The sequence below is a fragment of the Cryptomeria japonica genome, chromosome 4, assembly GCF_030272615.1.
Source record: "Cryptomeria japonica chromosome 4, Sugi_1.0, whole genome shotgun sequence".
In the NCBI taxonomy this organism is placed as follows: Eukaryota; Viridiplantae; Streptophyta; class Pinopsida; order Cupressales; family Cupressaceae; genus Cryptomeria; species Cryptomeria japonica.
Window position 1 is genome coordinate 499,195,496 of NC_081408.1, and position 23,545 is coordinate 499,219,040.

Genomic DNA, 23,545 nt, shown 5'->3' on the forward strand with positions numbered 1-23,545 from the left:
AATCATCAATATCCTGGATTAACTTATGCACATCCATATCAACCTGGATGCAAACCCTAACACTTGTTTTCCTGTTGAGCGAGCTAAAGAAAAGGAAGCTTGAATATCAGAAAATGTGGTAAACAAGAAGTGCTGCCAAACAGAAGTTGTCTTCAATCTAGAATATTAACTGTTGGAAGCTCGTCTAGAGGGCACAGCTAAGGCACGGAATATCTCTCATCAGGGCTTCAATCAGTTATTCCAGCCAAATAGCTTCAGCAAGGAAAAGTTGCAGCAGCAGCAGCAGCAGTCTGAAGCCAGGACAGGGGATGGCAAGGTGTTTCCAGAATGCAGAAATGCTTTGACTACTTTCCATACCTATGGAGACTTTTGCAGGAAACATATCGCCAAAGATAAAACATTTCCCAATGTAGGGATTTCAAGAGGTTTGTAGGGTTTTTGCATCACTTGTGTTCCTTGGGATAGTGGGCATGGAAGTAGCTAGGAGAATAGGAATAAAGCTAGCGCTGTGCTGGAAGAAAATCCACCCTCTAATGACAGCATTCAGTCTATTTCCCTCTCCTTAGGGAATTTATCATTTTTTTTGGAATAAGATCTCTCAAAGCTGGTTCTTCCAAATAACCATAAACAAAACCCTCACCTATAGAATTTTGAGCTTTAGGCTGAAGTATGAATAGATCATCCTGTGGATGGGTTTTCATGGAGTAAGATCAAGTGCTCTTCTTTGTCTTTACTTTCCAGAGTTTTCTTCCTATAACATTTTCAGATGGAGGAGGACCATAACTGTGAGGCAGAAAGATCCATGGTTACATGGCAGAATCGGTTTGTTTGTGTGCCTCTGGAAGCCCTTTCTTGACCCTGGGGCAGAAGCTATTCCAAGGTTTTCACCATGGATTTATTTTTACAATCTTCCACCGGCCTGTAGAAAGACTAATCTGATTTAGTTGTTGGCTGAGAAGGTGGGCAAATTTGTATTATTGATCCTGAGATAGACAGATCAAAGTTCTTCTGCATTTGGATATGTGTTTAGGAAGGTGTTCCCAGACCTGTTACTCATTCCATCTCCATTTTGTCTGCTCAAGGAGCCTGGATTGAGCTTGTGGATTTTAAAGGGTTACCTTTTAGATGCTTCCATCACAACAAGATTGGACACGTGGTACTAAGTGTTCCTCTTCTAGGATGTTAGGTTCATGTTTGGTCCATTTGCAGAAGTGGATCCCAAAGCCTTGCAAGCCAGATGAGGATTTTGCCTAAAGGAACCATTATTAATCTTTGCAGCTCAGGAGGCTAGTAGGCATGGACCCTAGCAGGTGGTGTCAAGAAAGACTTTGAGGATGTCAGCAGGATGATAGAACTGTCAACGATTGTAGATTTGAGAACAGTGGCAGAAGTCAGTTCATCAAGTTCACCTTCTCTGACAGAAGAGTAGTTTCCACTTTCCACCTTTTCCATATCCGTATGTAGCTGATCCAGAATTGCTTTGCCTTTGAGGCTATCAAAAGAAGGTGAAGATTGATTCTATTTCTTGATTTTCTTTATCTCTCACTGGAACTTAATAATGTTGGTCACAGAGCTCCGCATCACCCGTTTGCTAAAGGCAATAATCGAAGAGAGAGAAGCCACAATACTATCTTGATTACTAACAATGCTATTCATGTTAGTCTCCAACTTATCAATCCTGTCTCTCAAAACACCCTAGGAGGTCTGAACATCAACAAGCATATTGTTCAAAGGGCAGAAGGAGGCAAACAGCTCCATATCAACACCACAACTCAAGCGGTCAGACAGAGGTCTGGAGGCAGACTTTTCCATTATCTGAATGGTGGGGATGGGAGACATTCTTTCTATTCAAGATACCCATGTCAACAACTTGAGCATCAGCAAGGACAGCAATGGGGGACAGCGGCATACCCAGAGTCGGGGCCAGGTCTTGAGGATTAGTCTTAACAGTAGAAGGAAGGGGGGAGTTTCTGGCCAAAGCATCTTGTTGGACAGACAATTGCCAACCTGGGATCATTATCTTGAACCATTTAGAGTTCGAGGTGGCAAGTTCAACCTAGTAAGAAACTCTCAGGTCTCTAACGAAAGAATCATCAGAATTATCTTCATTGGAGTAGGAAGAATCATTAGATTGAGAAGACTGTGAAGAACAAGTGATGGGAGTTGAGTGCTCAACCTTACTGGCAGAACAAAGAGAGCAACGACTATTAGTTGGGGTCGAGGTTTTCTTGAAAAAGAGTTTATTTCCAAATTTTGGGTGGACTGTCCAAACCACAAATCTTTCTTACAATTAGTGGGAGGGGAACAAGCCGAAACCTTGCCATGGGTAGCAATTCCCTTCACACTTCCTGACTTAACAGGGGAAAAAGAAGGGCCTTCCTCATTTTTGGGGGCTATTAGGGACACTCACAGTAAGGGTGAGTGAGTTGCACGGATGGAAAGGATAAAGATGGAATATCGGGCCTTGGTGGATGGATATTTAGGCAACAAATTGTTGAAGGAACTTAGCAAAAAGTGCAAGAAACTAACAAGTAATCCATGTTTAAGGTGATTCATAAGGTAAGAAACGATACAACTATACCTGCCCTCCATATTAATATACTTGATCAATTGCATATTCACTGCCTACAACAATTTAAGTAGGTTTGCCCTTTTATAACAATTTTAAACCATGCCACCTTCTCATCATTACAAAGGAAAATATTCATTGCACTTTTGTGCTTGGAGTTGCCAGCTTTCTTCATCTTAAGTCCTTCTGTCTGCAGACAGGTGGCAATAGTAATGTATTCCTTAGTGATGGCAATTTGGACACTTCCGATAATAACCTGCCCATTATTCCATGAGTTCGCAAATTGAACCAATAGGGCAATGCCACCAAAGTTGCATGGACATGGATACAGATACAAATATGGATTCAGTATTGGATACGGATACGGCCATTTTTTATGACCCCTAATATGGATACAGCTGGATACGACATTCATAAAAAACACATACATATATTTAACACAATTTTCTAAGTTATTGGAGGAGATTTTCATTACTTCAAAAGCAATATAGACACATAATTGCTACTTAAATTATTATAATTTGATTATACAATTTACAATATGCAAAAATAGTAGAGTTGCATTGGAAGATAACCCAAAAAAATGGGTCGCTGAAATAGAAAATCATTTCATTTGTCTTTCTAATTTGGTATAGGTTTTGTTTATAACAATTTTTTTTTTTTAAAATGCATGAATGGAGTTTTTTTAAATTAACTTTAGGAAGATCTACATCAAATTTAGAAAAAAATCAAATCACATAGTATCCGACATGGTTGGAAAAAAGGTTTTTTGGGCACAGGTGGGTACAGTATCTGATGTGTATCCTGGCCATATCAGATACGGCAATACGCATGCCTAGGGAGGGACAAAGGAGTATCTGGCTACTCTAAATGCCCCTTTAACAAAGATCCATTGCAAGTCTTTGTCACTTTTGAGAATTTCACAAGAGGTGTACACACAAACCTGATCTCCAACCATATTTTTACCCACCAAATGTAACGAAAAAGAATAGTTGTTACCTAGAACCTCTAGAGCAGAGGAGTAGGAGTTAATAGTCCAAACAAAACCCTTTCAATGACTGAAAAGAAGCAAAGTGAAATGAGAATGCAAAGTCCATTGACAAAATGAATACCTCTCCATGTGACGAGTTACTCAACTGTTGTGCAACTGATCAAGTTTATTAATCATCGCTGCACACATACTAGTGCAAAGCTAAGCTGGATTGCATGAAAGGAATAAGAGACTTCAACATTTTAATGAGAGGGGACATGACACTGGGAAAACTCCTAAGAAAAAACCAATTTCCTAGAGCAGAGGTATCTTCACTTCAATAGTTTTGCTTATCATTGCTAATTAAATTGTTTTTAATTGTGGGGAGATTGGAAGAAAGTCTCCACATCCACCATTCAACGGAGTTATGCCCAGATTAGCCAAACTGTCTGCTGTCTTATTGCCCTCCCTGAAGGAATGCCTGATGTAGACCTTGGAGAACTTTTGAAGCATTTTTCTTGTGTCACTAATGTAGACATCGAATTTCCAATTAGGACATGGGTACCAATCAGAAAGTCTAAGATTAATTCAGAATCTCATTCCACCTGAATATAGCTGATCCCTAAAGTGACGGCCAGTTTAAATCCCCAATAAGCAGCAACAACTTTAGCTTCATTGTTAGTTTTGATACAAAGATCTCCCACATAAGCTGCAACCAAATTCCCTTCCTCATTTATAATGATTCTCTCAGCACTAGCCTTTTGATGATATTCTTTCAATGCACCATCAAGATTCAACTTTAACCACCCTGGAGGTGGAGAGATCCAACAAGTAGCTTTTCTTAGGCCCTATTATTATGAACTCACCGTATTCAAATCTTTTCTCACTACTATAGATTCCAACAATGAAGGGGGGCCAGTGGCATTTTTAATTTCAGCCACCTTTTCACATTCTCAACATTTTGGAGGAGACTATGAATAACCTCCAAAAAGATTCTCTTTTAGTGCGGCCAAGGAAATGTGAGGTAAAGTTGTAACTCCTTTATTAAAGGCATAGCAAATGGGAAGCACTAGCAACCCCTGTTCTTGTCTAGCTCTTGATGGGAAATTGTTGACGTGTATTTTGTACACTATCAAACACAGAATAAAATACCCAAGGGTACCTTATCCTCTCTTGAGTAAAGCCTCTGAATGCTGAAGATATCGCGAAAAGGATCAATCAGGGTGACTTCAAGGTTCTTCGCTGTAGGATCTCTACGTGTGGATAAGCTCTCTATGGTATGATGTGATTTGCTGGAATCACAAGGGGACTTACATTTGATGATTGAACGTCTGATCTGCTTTGAATATTGCTGGAACACAGGCTCTTACTAGCTTTGATTTGAAAAAAAGGAAAAAAGATGAGGGTGAGGAAAGGATCTAATTCTAATACTAAGAATGTAGGAGCAATGAATGATCTTTGATGAAATTCTAACTAAGTCTTGTTTTGACATCGCAGGACCATCTCCACAAGGCTAGTGCAATCTTCAAAGGAAAGCTTTATGATGTTCAAATCATCACTGCAGGCATAGACACCATCAGGCTGATGCATATCAATGAAGAAGCGACAATTGAAGTTAAGCTTAAGCTGAATGATTCCAGTTGACTACACAAGGCAAGTCTGCAATCAACAAACTGCTAGTAGTATGGATATACGAATTTCACCATCAATCAAGCACATTTCTTCCACTCATCTAATAACATGAAATCAAATATGAGAAGTATAGAGACCATGCAAATTGTCGAATTGACCCATAAATTTCACCATTTCTTCAATGAAATTACAAATCTCTTACAACAACATCTTGGCAACAATCTTTGCCTTCTCTCTCTACTCTACTCTAATTGCTATTGTAATCACCTTCTAACTACTCTCTATTCACTAACTCATTTCTAACTGCTTTTAACTTACTGCCTTTACAAAATGAAGAGTTGGGGCTTATATAGTGCCCATAATACAATTCGATGGCTAAGATCAATTCGAGATCAATGGCCAAGATTCAATAATGAAAACCCTAATTAGGGTTTGTTACAACCATTACATAACATTTAATGCTCGACCAATGAAATAATTGTATTGCTTTGACACATGTCTTCTCTAGAAAATTCAACCAATGGATAGCTGGGGTAGGTACATCGGAGTTTGTGCCACCTTCCATGAGTTAGGTACATTGAATCCGGACATGCTGAGGTGGACCACGCCGACTGCAGAAATGATGATTAGGATGCCACCTCGTCTGACACTTGTAACTTGGTAGATATTTGACTTGATGTTGTTGAGAAGCTAGCTTTAATTAATTCATCTGGAACTATCTGCTTCTTCAACAAACCCTTTGCTCTGACTTCTTTTGTCTCTGATGTGCAAGATGATGATGTACCTCGCCTTGTAATGTTGGATTGGAAGAGGTCGCCCTTGTCCTGATGATTCTGGATCGAAGAAGGTCGTCCCTATCGATGCTAGACTGGAGGAGGTCGTCCTTGATCTGGCTTGATTTTCCAACTTCGGGATCTCCATTTGATGCCTACACAAAATATTAAAGTTAGTCTTTTGAGCATCAAACCTCAAAGCATGAAATTTAAGACCTTTCAAAGGTAAAACTTAAGATATTAATTTGAAAAAAGTCATGATAAATCAAGAACTATACATTTTCAAATTAATCATGAATGGAATTTGGATCTTCAAGACTTAGACTTTACAAAATTGCAATGGGATCACAATAAGTCTTGAATAAGAACTTCAAAAAAGTAATTCTTCATACCTTCCTTTGAGTATTTAAGTACAAAACCTTGAAAAATGAAGGAAGAAGACCGGATTTTGTTGGGCAAGATTTATAGCCATCCCTTGGATGAAGTATGCCTCCTTTAGCCTTCAAAAGAGCTTCACCTTCCACTAGCTTCTCCAAAATCTGGAAATTTGCCTTCAAATACCTTCAAAAAAATCTGGAAATTATCCTCCAATCTAGCAAGAAATTCGCCTCTCCAATAGCCTTCAAGATGAATTTTGCCCTCCTTAGTCTCCACACTTAGTAGAAATTCGCTCCACTCCAACTAGATTTCGCACCTTCAATTAGCTCTCCAAATTCGCACTTGAAGCAATGAGTGAATGATTTGGATAATGAAAAAACACACCTCCAATATATATAGAGCGCTCACCACCTTGTTCCCCCTAGGCCGACTTGTCAAAATAGGCCTAAAAATAAATAAAATTACAAAAAGGAGAGGCCGACTTGATAAAATAATAAAAATAAGCCTTCAAGCGCTCCATTTTTAATTCTAATTTCACAAAAATTAATTTTAAATGCCTTTATAATAAGAATTCGATTTTTTGAGGCTCAAAATTAATTTATTAAATGCCAATGTGTCTTCTATTAAATGCCAATTTAATTAATTTTTTCAAATATTTCGAAGTTGGCAAGTTTGGCATCTCATGCGATTTGGAGGATATTAATGTTTAAAATATGGTAAAAAATGAAGAACGGCACTAACTTCGCCTTGGACCCTTGGAGAGGGACAGGAGCGAACTTGCAATTTTGCCCTTGCATTCTTCATTTTTAATTGCCAAAACTTCATCTAGGCATCTAAATGGCATTTCAATTGGAGCTTTGAGTTTGATTTCACTTGATCTCTAGGAGGAAGGTGCATTAGGACATTTTCGCCCTGGACCCTTGGAGAGGGACAGGAGCGATTTTTTACTTTTGTCCTCAATCCTTCATCTTTAAATTGCCAACTCTCGTTGTGGGGTAAGCAATGATACCTTTCATTCATTCTATGCATGCTTAACTTGTTTTTGCAAGGCAAAATTGATTCTCCAAAGATTTTCGCCCTGGTCCTCCAGTGAAGGACAGGAGCGACTTTTGCATTTTAGGCTAGGATTATCAAATTTAAAAGTCAAGTCTTTGTTCACCATGCCTTAGAAGACCTCTCCCATCTTGCACAACCTTGCCTTAGCGTAATCTTGGAGGGAAATTGTTGATTTTGTAAAAATCGCCCTGGTCCTTCAGTGAGGGACAGGAGCGCTTTTGAGTCTCTTGCACAAATTCTTGTTCAATTCAATCTTCAAATTACCCTCCAGGCGTAGAATATCACATCTCACTACCTCTTGAGTCTTGGGAACAAAATTATCAATTCAAAATGTAAGGTAAATGGGCACATTTGGAAATTTCGCCCTGGACCCTTGGAGAGGGACATAAGCGATTTTCCCTATTATCATCAAAATTTGTAAATCTTGCCTCTCAATTCCACTTTAAGGCATTTTAAACACTCTTTCAAACTTGTGCCTTGACTTAGATTTGTCCAATCTTGGAGAGAAAGGGTGGATATTAGGTTTTTCGCCCTGGTCCCTTGGAGAGGGACAGGAGCGATTTTGCAATTTCAAACTTATCCGTCCTTTGCTAGCCTTCCAAATTATCTTCAACGGGCTAAACATGCCTTCTTTCATTCGTTTCAATCACAAAACTTGTTTTGTCCTTGCAAGAAAATTGCACTTTTAGAAAATCGCTCTGGACCTTCAGCAAGGGACAGGAGCGCCTTTTGTCATCTTGGTATATTTCCTTGTTTGTGGACCACTCAAATTATATTCAACGCATAAATCATGTTTTCCTTGATCTCTTAAAATCATAAAATCATTTTGATCTTGCAAAAATAGTGCAAATTTGAAAATCAAGCTCCGGTCCTTCAGTGAGGGACAGGAGCGAATTTTGTCTTCTAGGCCAAAATGCTTCACTTTTCACCATGAAATGTCTTGGCTAGGGAAGATTTCATCTTGTTACACGCCATGAATAAGAGTTCAAGTCCAAGAAAGGTCTAAAAATGTGTATATAAAGAAAATCGCTCTGGTCCTTCAGTGAGGGACAGGAGCGAAATTACCCTTCTAGGCAAAACTCCACCATTTCATTGTCTTTAATCAAATCTGGATGCTTTATCACGTTCATTTCGTCCTCCACCATGCCCTTGATGTTTCAATTTGACCAAACAAGGTCAGGAATGACTCAAATAAGCTTTTTCGCCCTGGACTCTTGGTGAGGGACGGGAGTGATTCGCCTTGGTCCTCCTGAGAGGGTCAGGAACGAAATTTGGTCTAGATCCTCAGTGAAGGACAGGAGCGAAATTTGACTTTTTGAACTCTCTATCAGGATAATTTTTATGGAATATAACATTTAAGTATAAGAACACTTATACTTTAAGTTATATTCCATATATACTTTCAGGATGTTTGAGAGTGGTTTCAGACCTCCAGGAGTTATATTGCAAAATCTAGTTTTTGGAGGTTTTTTAGTTTCCAGACTTAGTCAAATTTCAGGATCAGGACATTCCAGACTTAGCCAAATTTCAGGATCAGGACTTCACTCAAGCCAGACTTGCTATCTAGGTGATCCCCTTGGCGACACTCAAAATGCAAAGGCTAACTGACAAAACCCTAAAAGACCTAGAAAACAAACCCTAGAAAGCAAAGAAGCAGGGGTCCCCATTTGCAATGGGGCGATGTGTGAAAACGTCACAACAGAAACCTAACTAACTTCAATTTTTTCAGAACTGCAGTCCAAATGTCCCAAGCAAAAGGCCAGTGGAAGAAAAGGTGGTCCACCATCTCCTTGTAGGAATAGCATAGGACGCATCTATTATAGTTCAAAACCCCTTTATTTAAGGTTGTCTACCACCAAAAAAAGTTGATCTTAGGGGTCAATTTTGGATTCCAGATATTGTTCCAATTCATAGAGGGAGGAGTTTTATCCATTTTCATCCAAATAGAAAATAACATTTTCAAGGTGTACAAATGACTTGTGGCAACTTTTTTGAGAATGCATAAATCTTGCGATGGTACTATTGATGTGTTTTTTATGCACATGCGAACACAGAATAAAATACCAAGGTATCTTATCGTCTCTTGAACAAAATCTCTCGGATGTTGAAGATTTGCTTAAGGATCATTCGAGAAGACTCCAAGGTTCTTATATGTAGGGTCTCTACATATGGATATGCTCTTGTGGTATGATGTGATTATGCTAAATTCACAAGGGGACTTACGTTTGTATGCTTGAAAGCTTGATTTGCTGGAACTCAAGTCCTATCTACTCATCGGGGAGAATAAAGAAATAGCAAAAGGTGTAGGGTTTAGAGACTCTAATCTAAGACCTAGAATGTAAGAAGATAGATGAACGACTAGGCGGAGTCCTACTGGGCTAGGTCTCACCATCAAACTAAACAATTTGACACCAGCTCAATGCAATCTTCTAAGGGAATTTTGAAGATGTCAACCCGTTACACCATCAGACACTGATCACCATTCAAGTTAATGCATGAACAATAGACGCATAACAATTCGAAATTAAGCTCATTCAATGCCAGTTGACCACGTAGGGCGCCCTTACAATCAGTAAGAGGCTAGTGGTTTGGACTAGGCGGATTCCAAGTGAGTGCATTCAACATTTTTTCTCCATTCAATCTAATTATCTACCATCTAATATGAAGACTCAACAAGAAACCATGCACATTGCAAAGAAACGACACATTTCACCATATCTTCAATGAAAATGGAGTCTTTTACAACCAAGGCAACAATTTCTTGCCTTCTCTTCCTACTCTATTCTAATTACTATCTAAGTTTCTATTCTTCTATCTTATTCACAACTAAGCACTATTAACTATTGACTCCCTATTAACCTTTACAAATGAAGAGCCAGAACCTTATATAGAGAGCTCCTTGCATTTCAATGGCTCTGATTGATTTAGAATGAATGGCTAGGATTACAAGATAGAAAATCCTAATTAGGGTTTGTTACAACAAACTCCTTTAGCCAATGAGAAAATTACATTTAATGCATGAGAACCAATGGGAAACAGGGGTAGGTGCCTCGAAGTTTGTGCCACCACTAGTGAGTTAGGTACATTGAATCTGGACATGCTGATGTGGACCTATCTGACTGGAGGAATAGTGACTAGGATACCACCTTGTCCTACACTTGCTTAGTCAAGGAACGCCGTATCTCTTTTGATACTCAATGTGATGATGATGAGAAGCTAACTTTGATTAACTCTTCTGAAACTATCTACTTCTTCAATGTACCCTTGTACTGACTTTGGTTGATCCTCTTCCGTCCTTGATATACTTGAGGAACAATGTACCTCTCCTTAACTCTTTTGTGCTTGATGAGGCCTCTTCACGGTCAAGTCACTCCTCCTCTGGTAGCTCATATCGCCTTGAAATGTTTGTAAGATCCTTCCTCTGATATCTTGTGATTTATCTATGTGATAGAATGAGGTCCTGAGGATAGTTTGCTCTATTGCTTGCAACTCCTTGAACACTTGAAGTCCTTCAACTTGGAAGCACTTTGAGTCCTCTCCTCACACATTTGAAGTGTCCTTGATGATGATGAAACTTGAAGAGGTCGCCCTTGTCCTGGCCTGATCTTCCTCCAACTTCATTTTATTGATTTGCAAAACAAACAAAAGATGATTAAGAATACATGATATATATATTGATTCTAACATGGCATTTCTTACCTTAAATCATCAACAAGAAGGCATTAGGATTAATTTCGCTCTAGACCCTCTCCAAGGACAGGGCCTATAATGAGATTTTCGCTCTGGACCCTTTCCAAGGACAGGACCTATAATGAGATTTTCGCTTTGGACCCTTTGAGAGGGTCAGGAGCGAATTTTGCATTTGGCACAAATTCTTCACTTTCTCATCATTTTTCTTTACTTCAATTGTCTCCAAGGCATGATAACGTCCTAGTTGAGGTTCCAAGGCATGAAATTAGTCCATATTTGAAGCAAAAGGGAGGGTCTTAGGAAAATTCGCTCTGGATCCTCTCTAAGGACAAACCCTATAATGAAATTCAATTTGGACCCTCTGAGAGGTACAGGGGCGAATTTAGCAATTTCACTTAATTCCCTAATCATAACTCATTCTTCAAGGCATTAGACTTCATAAGTGTGCTCCTTCTAGGTATAGACAAGTTGCTTGCTCCCAAAAATTGCTTAGGAACGGGGTCATTCAAGGGCCTAGGCAAAACAAAAGACCTCCTAGGAATTTCGCTCTGGACCCTCTGAGAGGGTTAGGAGCAAATTTGACATTTTTGGACAAATTTTTCACATTTTGTGACCACAACTCACTCAAATGCATGCCTAAGGATGCCTCTAAGTTCAATCCACCTCAATCAACACTAGGCTTGATACAAAATTGGGAGCAAAAGGAGGTTTCAAGAAAATCGCTCCTAACCCTTTGGAACGGGGTCATTCAAGGGCCTAGGCAAAACAAAAGACCTCCTAGGAATTTCGCTCTGGACCCTCTAAGAGGGTTAGGAGCAAATTTGACATTTTTGGACAAATTTTTCACATTTTGTGACCACAACTCACTCAAATGCATGCCTAAGGATGCCTCTAAGTTCAATCCACCTCAATCAACACTAGGCTTTATACAAAATTGGGAGCAAAAGGAGGTTTCAAGAAAATTCGCTCTGGACCCTTTGGAAGGGTTAGGAGCGATTTTTGTCTTTTAGTCTCAAATTCATCATTTCCTTCAAATCACTTCTCAAGGCAAGTATACATCAATCTTCTCTCAACCATGCCTTAGGAACCAAGATTTCGACCCCAAACAAGGAGCAAAATAGAGGTTTAGGAAATTTCGCTCTGGATCCTTCGGAAGGGTTAGGAGCAAAATTTGACATGTTAGTCTCTCCGTCAGGATTCATATATGGAATATAACTTCTTTCTTATACTCAAATGTTATATTCCATATATATTGTCAGGATGTTTGAGGGTGGTTTCGGAGCTCCAAGAGTTATAATGCAAAATCTAGTTTTTGGAGGATTCTTCAATTTTCCAGACTGAGTCAAATTTCTTACGCGGGATGGCATTCCAGACTTAGCCAAATTTTAGGACATTTGAGGATCAGGATGACATTCCAGACTCCTTAGGGCGAATTCGCTCTGTCCTTGATGTAAGGGATGGGACCTAGGAGGACATTATGCATTCAACCAAGATTTGATTTAGCAACTTGAAGTGTGACCGGATAGTACACAAAAAACACCCTAGGAATGATCTAAATAACCCCTAATCACTCAATTGACCTGACCTCTTGAGGAGATCCACTTGACTCAATCCCTTCAATGCAAAGGCTAAGACACTAAAACGACTAACAACAAAACCAAAAGGGCTAACCCCAGAAAGCAAAAAGTGGGGGTCCCCATTTGCAATGGGGTGATGTGTAAATACGTCACAACAGGTACTTAAACTTTTTCACCAAGTATAACTTCTTCCAACAAAAAATAAATTTAATTAGAACAAAGTTAAAAGAGGATGGCAAATTTAAAGGAGGCAATGAGCATGCATTAAACCAAATTTTATAAATCTCTAATAACCATTCGTTAATTAGGAAATGTATTTGGCCCCTAAGTTTCTATTAAGGGTTTTGTTGCCAAAAGAACAGCTTTGATCTATTGATAACACAGTAAACCTACTATATATTCCTTCTGGCCCGTCAATATCATTTGTTGTTTAAGATGAATTTACTTAAGTGCCAACTGGAGTAGTTACCATGTAGAAAGACAGAATGATCTAAAAAAGCAGAAACATATTACAAATGAAGTAAAGACATCTTGCATTGGCAAAATATAATAAATTTTAAAATGTTACCTTTCTGCAGCTACTATTACACTACATCTTGGTAGAACGTAGGTCTAAAACTAATAGCACATGCATGTACTTATATATGTAAGATCATGAATAAAGACTGCAATATAATATTTTGCAGAAGAATATTATCATTTTGTCTGAATAATGTTCTTCAATAATAGACAAAAATGTCCATAAAGATTCAACAGAACATACCTCCAATGTAGACAAACAAAATCTTCATAGAAGTCTTTGTTGCTACAATTGCCTGGGAAACAGGTCCCTTGAATGCCAATGAAGAAAGTGAGCCCTCCATCTGCGTCAACCACCATTAAGAACATAAGTACACAAAGATGCATGAAGATTCTACTCTTAGAGAACAGATCTGTTAACAGATCATCACACTAAACAAAACTATGTGACATAAGTACACAAAGATGCATGAAGATTCTACTCTTAGAGAACAGATCTGTTAACAGATCATCACACTAAACAAAACTATGTGACTAAAGATCAACAGAGGCACAGAGTCAATCGCTCCTTGCAACCTGTACTATCTTAAACAAGATAAATCTTGAGCCAAAAAATGGTATACTTCTGAGCAGAAAACAATTAACAACGAAGAAGTATTTTGACGTGTTGTCACCAAAGAGCTTTGTTTTTACTTTGAAAACCAGCTTCACTGCCATTTCATACAAGGAAAAAGAATGGAAGCAAGGTTCTAAAGATTCTATGATAGGGATACTCTGACCTATTCACAATAGCACAACAATTAAACAGCAATGACGTAATGTCCTTGCATGTAAGTTATTTTATATTAAAATGCAGTAATTTAAAACGAAAGGAGGCAATGCTAGAAAAATTCGCAAGAAAGGTGTTTTAATTTTTCCTTTTTCCAATTACACAGCATTTTTTTAATTGCAAGCAGGTTTAGGTTCCCAAGTTGCAGATATTTTGCACCCAACCTTGTACAGTAGGATAATCTGCACCCAGTGAGATGGAATTGATCTTTCAATATTCTATGTAATTTCAATGCTTTAGCATGCCTCATCCTAAGGGCTTGAACCTGGGTCTGAGAAAGTCAACATTCTTACCACTTAATTTTGGAAAACTATCATTATTGAGTTCACTAAATTGAAAAGATTGCAGCACACTGCACATTCCTATGCATTCCCCTATCTGGTGTAATATAATCTTTACACTGAATGAAACACTTCAAAAATAAGACTATAATCAGAAGTTTTACCCCTCAAAAGGAAAGAAAACTCCAAAGGAGTGGCAACAATTTTCTAGTCCAATACAAGTGTTCTCAATGCCCCAACGGAAAGATAGAGCTACAACAACAATTAGCACGAGCTCAAAACACCTGCAACATACCTTTGCACCTTGAAACCCCTTGCTCATGCACTTACAACAGTAAAAATGACGATGGAATGAATGTTACAATGAGAGCCAAACCCTCTAATGTGTTTTACAAGTGTTTTATAAGGTCCCTATGTCCTTCCTTGGTACCAAAAGGAAGCTCTAAAGTTGAGAAACAGAATTGAAACATCAAAAACCCTTCACCTTCCTTACTTTGCTTGCACTATAACAACTTCGCTACTTCTGCCAGGAGGCAAATTCAAAAAGGCCATAATCAAAATGCTTTTGCTAGGAAGCAAATTCAAAAATGCACTTACCATGCAACCAATCCAAGTTCAAACCCTAGAGGAATTAGAGAGAGCCATATGCACCTAAAACATATGAGTTTCACCTAACTCTTTTTAGATGTATATGCCTATAAATGTGGTACATTTCAGTATAGGTGATTTTTGGGTCCCTAATTTTGACTTCTATGCATATCTAGTTCATATATATTTTTCTTCCTTTTGCATATCCTTGCTTTGCTTAGCTTCCTTAGCAACTTGGGGATCACCAAACATGAAGATACATGGCTTATCAAAATAAGTTTGAATAACTGGAAGGAAAAACTTCGAATTTTTCAATGCAAGGTCATGCCAACTGACATGAACTTCTTCATTCATCATGCCAATCTTAGATGCTCTAGAGAGAGAATCAGCCAATGGACTTAATTTAGTTGGGATATGTTCTAGTAAAAGATTACGTAGATAGATTTTTGTCACCTAAACATTCTTCCTCTAGCTATGAAAGGATCAACTTTAGTATGCAATCACCCTTTCAAATATTTATAGTCACATCTAACCATAGAAACGGGACTCGGACTCGGCGAGGCCGACTCAACTCAGAACTCGGACTCGGCAAAAAAACTCGGCTTAGACTTGGCTAGACTCGGCAAAGTGAAAAACTCAAGAAATTTAGAGATTTTTAAAGAGTTAAAACTTGTTTCATGCACCCTTTGTTGAATACACCTTAAAGACACAATAATATCATCAAATAGAAGCTAATTTGATTACATACACAAGTATACATCAATCACATAAGCACACAAATTGTAGCTGAAGGAAATAACAAACATAGATATATAAATATTGTCAAATGTATAAAATATTACAAAACTCAGAAAAAAAAACCCATGTCATCATATGATCAAATGTTCCATACAAATATCAAAAGTAAAAACAACTACAAGCCTAAGGCTCAGAGGAGCCTACATCCCTCCTACGAAGGCGTCTAAGGTAGGTCCTAGATGATTCGGCAGCCATAGCCTCTGCTTGTGAGACCATGCCACCCTCACCAACATCAAGTATATGAATATTTGAGTTGGGACAAGTGTTGCCACTTTGACCATGCAAGCAGCCATGTGATTCTTGGTGCTATGTTGAAGGGTACAAGAGCTAAAGAACTTAGCATCATACAATATATTGTAAGGTACCAATGCCATGACACATGACCTAAAATTCTATTGCCAACAAATCAATAGATGAGTGCTCCTTCAAATGACAAATTGGTTAACAGTCAACTTGATTGGCATTCTTTGAGTTGGTGCACCATTCAAATAGCTTTTGCCCAAATTCTATGAATATCATGGTCTCTCTCTTGATCACTCTAATGTCATGTTTCATCAAAATAAATTTCTATAGAACAACTTTTGCTCATAAGATCTATATGTCAGCCGAGTCTGGGAGTCGAGACTTCCCAGACTCGGCGAGTCTAGGCAAGTCTGAGTCCAAACGAGTCTGGGCAAGTCTTAGTCCAGGCGAGTCTGGACCCCAGACTCGGCCAAGCCCGAGTCCGAGCCCCCTAGACTCGTTGAGACTCACTCGACTCGAGACTCGCCGAGTCCAGGCAATTTTGGGCGAGCCCCGTTTCTATGGATCTAACAATAAATTTTACCAGGCATATATGTGGTTTAAAAGCTCATATATGTGAGCAAGTGTTTCTTTCTTCTTTGGGCTTCCAAAAATATGCCATTAGCATATTTTACTATAGCTTCAATCTTATTTGGTTGTTGTTCTATATGGAAAGCTCACCACAAACTACCTAAACCATTTATTAGGACTATAAGTGTTCCTTTGCCAAGGATGGTAACACCAATAGATTCTTACATGCTTATTTAATGGCTTACACCTTCAATGTGTGTTGTTGACCAAGGTTTTGCATTCTTCACCTATTTGTTGGTAGGTGTTTATACTTCAACAAATACTTTGTGAACAAAGCCAAGTAGTTAATGTTGCTGAGGAACCTTTGCAGCTGCTTGGTACTTGTAACTTTGTCTAGGTCTTGGGAACATATTGAGAAATTCAACCAGGTGAGGTTGGGGCCATAACTTAAATTCAAACATCTGCATCCATAAGAAGTTGACAAAGTTGGAGTGGGTTCCTATTTTGGAGGGGTAGAGGTCAATGTAGCATCATAAATTGTACACCTTTAATTAGGGTGTCCAATTTTATGCTTTGCTAGCACTCATTTTAGTATTTCCCATTCCTCTATGCATTGAAAGGACTTTATTAAATTTAAATTAATATTTAATTTAATATTGTGAGTCCTATTTCACTTTAATACATCAACACTTTATTTGAGCCCTTATTTCAAGATGTACCCTTTATCCTTTATTAATCCAATTCATTATGAGTCCTACCCCATTTCAAATCTCAAGACACGTTTCCCTCATCTAAACATTATATATTTTCATAAAAATACATCTCTAGCATTAAGATCCTATTCTCTCGCATCCCTAAAAATTCGGGCCTAAAGGGTCGAGAAGTTTTGGTCGAGGCAAAATTGTCCAACGCTTTTTTGTTGGTGTAAATAATTATTCATCATGGATATTATTACACTTTACTTAAGTTTACTTAGGAAATGCATTTCATAGTAGTTTGGGTATGAGACACTTGGGTGTTTGTGCCACATTGGGATAGTGTGTGTAGGAGAATTTCCACCTTTTATGGTGTTGATCTTGTTGTTACACTCCACATTTAGTGGGTGATCCACCTCATGTGGACTATTATATTGTTTCTCCTACCTACCCACACCTATTTCCTACCTACCCTTGTTTCTTATTGAGCCACATGTCATGTTTGTGTGCTCACATATCCATATAGCCTTGCCTATATAAGCAAGCTCATATTCATTGTAACAATTGATTTTATTGATCATTTTCTATTGATGAGAATACAGTTTATTCTTGTTCTATATTGTGTCTCTATTTTGTACATTTCATTGAGCTCTTGATCTTGGCAAAATCTCACATGGTATCAGAGCCATTAAAGCATCATTGATTCGTCTTGAAGAGGCATTATTGCGATGTCAAAGAGGCAGATCTGAGGAGCAGCATCTTTTGGAAGCGTCCTAGACCAGATCCGATCCCGTCATTGCATCCAGGTGGCTATTTCCATGAATTTTGGTTATAAAGTCGGCCTATTTTGGTGAGAAAAAAAATTCCGCCAATTTTGCTATTATTGTACGAATTTCGAAAAAAAAATTATATTTTCCGAAAAAAAAAAATGAAAAAAATTTCGTCAAAAAAAAAAAATTGAAAAAAAATTTTGGAAATTTTTTCGTCAAAAAAAAAAATCAAAAAAAAAGAATTAAAAAAAAAATTGTTGTTTTGGGGGGTCCGCAGACCCCCCCCCCCCCCCCGTAACCTGCCGTACTCTACAGGTCTACAGCACCAATCCACCGGCAGCTTCCGTGCTCCCAGCACCTCCCCAGCTCCTCAGCTCCCCGACAACCGGCATCTTCCCGGCCCGCCGACCACGTCGGCACTGCCACCCGCCAGTACCTCCGGCTCCGCCAGGCCCTCCGGTCACGCTGCTTCTGCCCGCCGGCATCCGTGCCACGTCAACCCGACCCCACATGACCTCTGCCAGCAGCCTCCCGCCACGTGGACTGTCCACCTCAACGTCGGGCCCGCCGTCCTCCGACCACGTCAGCTAGACACATCAGATAGCCACATCATTTTTTTGCCCAATCAAATCGCCACGTGCCATGTCTGTACTATACGGACGCCGAATGGGCAGGGAGGGAAACTTTTTTGACTGGCAGACAGGCGTCAAATTTATGCTCGTCATTTGCTGACGTCAACGCCACATCTTTTGAAATTTTTGCAGTCCCCTCTCATTGAGCTTTTTTATTTTGCAGTTCAACTTCAAATGGCCATATCTTGCTCATTTTTGCTCCTTTTTTGGTGCAATTTTTTTTGAAATGGGCTAGAATTTCGTGTACTTTCACGTGGTGGAATTATTTTCTGATTTTGATGGACAGATTTTTCAGAATTCTTAGTTTTTGGTGACTGTACCTGTCCAATCCCGGTTTTTGCAACTTCCAAGTCTCCGTTCAGACTCATACGAACTCCTTTTCAGGTGCCATTTTTCTTGAAAGTGCATTATTTTTTGTCTACTCTCAGAATATGCTATCAGTTTGTAGCAATTGTGGGTAGAAATTGTATTTTCATCATATGGTCTTATTTGGCCAATTTGGCATTTGTATTGCATAAATCTATCTTTCTGATCTTTTGCTTTGAAGTTCTCAGCCTATTGGGGCAGTTGTAAAACAAAATCAGAATTCCACCTTGCCATTGTTTACAAGTGGCCTATTGTACACGCACTACATATAAAGTGCCAAAATCATCATTTTGGGGGGGGTACTTTGATTGAGTGAATTTGGGGGGGTGTCTCTTGTGCTTTTGTGCTCTTGTGTTCCTTCCTTTCTGCTGCTATGAGTTCTTCAAAGTTTCCTCTCTTAACTCCTCATAATTATGCTACTTGGAAAATTGATGCATGGAGTAAACTTATGGAAAAAGGACTCACTCATTACATTGATGGAACTATTGTTGCTCTCGCTGATCCTAAGGTTGATCCAGTTGGTCACTTGGATTGGCTCACTAAAAATATCATGGCAATTGGTACCTTAAGAAAGTATGTATCAAAGGATCTCATTTTTCATATTGAGAAGTGTACTCTAATCAAGGATGCTTGGAAAAAGTTTCAAGACTTGTATGGTCAAGTTGACGAGATTAGGGGATATCAGATTGATAGTGATCTCACCATGTTAGATCCCAAGAACTTTGATACTATACAAGATTATGTCACTAAGGCAAATGAGTTGAGGGCACAACTCAAAGATTGTGGCATTGATAAGAAGGATACTCAATTGATATTCAACTTGATAGGCAAGCTTCCACAAGAATATGCAGCATTTGTTTCTAGTTTCCAAACCCATAGGATGACAATGGGTTCAAGCTACACAATGCCTACATTTGATGCTTTCAATGAAATGTTGATGATGGAACAAACTAAGTTGATAAGCATGGGCATTCTTAAGGCTTCTAAGTCTCAAGCATTAGTGGCAAATCAAGGGAACAAAGGAAATCAAGGAAAGGACAACTCAAACAAGAAGAAATGGCAATCAAAGCCTAAGGACAAAGCACCATCTTCTCCACAACAAGGAGATTCATCCTCTTCCAAGAGGGATAACTCACCAAAGAGGGAGAGACCTACTTGTGCCTATTGTAAAAAGTTTGGTCATGAGGAGCGTCGTTGCCATTCTAAAAAGATTGATGAGCTCACACATATCATCAAAAAGCATAACATTGATTTGCCTAATGTCTACAAGAAGGATGATTCATCAACTTCCACTTCCTCACATTCAAAAGGAAAAGGGCAAGCATTCATGGCTTCTACAAGTGGGAAGACTCACTCTTTTGGGACAAGAAAAGGAAAAGCTCTACGTGCTACTATCAGTCATGATTCAGAGAGATGGCTTCTAGATTCAGGGGCTTCTCATCATATGGCATCTTCGCAATCTATGTTCTCTACATTTGAGCCTTGCACCATTCCACAGATTTTGATGGGCAATCATACATACATGGATGTGATTGGGAAAGGATCTATTGACATTGGAGATAACTCCTTCAATGATGTGTTGTGTGTACCCCACTTGACAAACAATCTCCTTTCTATCTATCAAATCACACATGGCGCAACTAAGAGAGTTGTGGAGTTCACACCTGAGTCAGTTTTCATTAGAGACTTGGAGACTAGAGCTATCATTGCGACTGGGGTGGTTGATCATGCATCTCGGTTATACTCCTTTTCAGATTTTGTTGATGATGATGATTTCACATTTGATGATTCTACACATGTTGATCACACTTCTTGTGATGGTTCAAATTTTGAGAACTTTGGGCACTTGAACATGGGGATTCTCACATGTGACCCCGTTCTTGAGTCTTGTATTTCATTTCCTCATATTGATATCACATCACCTATTGCACCTGATGATGCGGATAGTGCGACAGTTTTGCCTTCTGTGATTCAGTGCAGCAGGATATTAATTGTCTTCCAGCTTCAGATTCATGGGATGATTACTTGACAGACATTGCAGGTTTGTTTATGGAATCCTACATTGCAGATTTGGGAAACATCATTGATGACAATCATCTTCTCTTTGATGAAGATGATCCTTCTTCGATTGTTGCGAGGGAACACTCTGACCCTCTTGTTCATTCTCTACATGATCATTCTTTCGAGGTTGACATGATTGTGGATACTTATGTACAACAGTTGGAGGAGGTCTCTTTATTTTTTGAGGAGACATGTGAGTCTTTGGGACATGTTCTACATCCATCTCCACTAGATCTTGGAATGCCTTTTTCAGCAGCGTGGCACAGTTTACCACCATTGGAGGGGGTATCTTTCAGCATCGACATGGGGACACTTGAGCAATTTTCAGAGATTCCTTTCATCATGAGTTTTTTTCATACATCTTCCCTTCATGATTGGGGAGACTTCATGGATACACCTTTGGTTTTGTTTCTTCCTAAGGGGAGAAATGATTACTTTGTGAGAGATTTCATTGCATTGGTTTGCATGCATTTGCATTTGTACATGGGTACCTAACATGGCCTAGTAGCCGAGACCCATCTTGCATTGCTTAGTTGCATTGTAGACTTAAGTGCATTCCCTTAAGTTGCACTTAAGGGGGGGTGTTGGTGTAAATAATTATTCATCATGGATATTATTACACTTTACTTAAGTTTACTTAGGAAATGCATTTCATAGTAGTTTGGGTATGAGACACTTGGGTGTTTGTGCCACATTGGGATAGTGTGTGTAGGAGAATTTCCACCTTTTATGGTGTTGATCTTGTTGTTACACTCCACATTCAGTGGGTGATCCACCTCATGTGGACTATTATATTGTTTCTCCTACCTACCCACACCTATTTCCTACCTACCCTTGTTTCTTATTGAGCCACATGTCATGTTTGTGTGCTCACATATCCATATAGCCTTGCCTATATAAGCAGGCTCATATTCATTGTAACAATTGATTTTATTGATCATTTTCTATTGATGAGAATACAGTTTATTCTTGTCCTATATTGTGTCTCTATTTTGTATATTTCATTGAGCTCTTGATCTTGGCAAAATCTCACATTTTTTGCTACAATTTTGGGAGGATAATATGTTAGTCTTGCCCTATTCAAAACTATCACTAATGCGAAAATATGGTACTTCTCAATCGGCCTAAAGGTGATTTTACTTTGAGATCCCTATATAAGGCATCATTCCTAATTCATTTAATCATCTTCTATTATCACATTCTTATCATCATTCCTACTAAAGAGCAACACTTCGAGAATAGATTTGAGTCTAAGGAGCAGCAAGCTACATCAAAGCATCTTCAATTATCTTTTTAATTATGATTTCGTGATGGATTCTATATGATTCATCATATTACTGCATCAACACATGGAGGACTTATCCTAAGAGCATTGCATCACCTATTGAAGGTATAACCAATTCAATCAATCATTTCAATTCGAGCATTTCAATCCAACTTTCAGTTTCAATTTAATTAATTATAGGATTAATTCCAAAACCGGGGTTTTACCTAGGCAAACCCCTATCAGCCCAACATCTCCTCTTATGTGCAAATTCAAGTGCAACCATAGGTTTCGGACAAAGACAAAGAGTTCAAAAGACTTTTAGCGTACTGAGACAAGTCATCACTACAAATTTGAGCTAGAAAACCCTATACAAGGACATGTGGGGCGTTTTGTCCAAAACAAGGGCATTCTGGGTGCTATTGTCCTCCTAGAACAACATCAAATTCACCAGGGTCCCAGTTCAAGGTCTCGAGAGTCCAAACTCAACTTTTTGTGCAGTGGATCATCAAAAGACAAAGGCATTCTAGGTGACCTTGTCCGGTCAACTTCAAGTCAAATTTTAGGCACGGGTGCACTACTGAGTTCTCATTCCATTTCTACACCTACTTTGAAGTTTTTGTTTCAGAACAAGTAGCATAATTAGACTAAGTTGCTAATTCATTCATGTACCTTCTTACTGTAGATCTTGCATTCACTTTATTTTCAGCTCAATCAAAAGGAATAGAATCCAATCAGCATCCAACCCTTTTTCTAATAGAATTGAGGTTGGATCTACTAAGTTCATTCTCCTTTTATTGTAATGATTTTGTCAAATAGGTCTAGTTCCTAGTTCGCATGCATAAGCTAGTGAACGCTATTTCCTTCCATTACATTTTGGTGAACCCGACTCCTCTTACACTTGCATATCTTATGATTTTAAATCTGATTTTGCATAATTTCATTGCACACATTGAGTGAACATTGCTTTGGTTACATCTTTATTGATTAGTATGGCATATGAGTATATTGTCTGATCATAGATGCATATGGTTAAATGTAGTTGTTATCTTCTTTTGCTAGTTCAATTTCAAGTTTTATTCAGGATGTTCATGATGTTCCCTTTCATGCAATGATGATAACTTAGCTCTTCCTTTCATCCATAGCTATGATTTACCCTCTACCAAATTTGGTCCCACCCATGAGGACATCTTGGTGCAAGAAGAGACTATGAACACTTCTTTCAAAGATCTCCCTCCTAAGGATGATATTGTGGCTACATTTCCTAATAATGCTATACCTTCT

At 38.7% G+C, this 23,545-nt stretch overlaps 1 protein-coding gene across 1 annotated transcript in view; it reads right to left on the reverse strand.

The window, feature by feature from the left end:
• LOC131060362 (plant UBX domain-containing protein 11) overlaps positions 1-23,545 on the reverse strand; it is a 90,775-nt gene that overhangs the window by 61,683 nt on the left and 5,547 nt on the right. Inside the window, exon 2 of the mRNA XM_057993543.2 lies at positions 13,409-13,508. Coding sequence (XP_057849526.2) covers positions 13,409-13,508 — 100 coding nt within the window. The remainder of the gene's footprint in view (positions 1-13,408; positions 13,509-23,545) is intronic.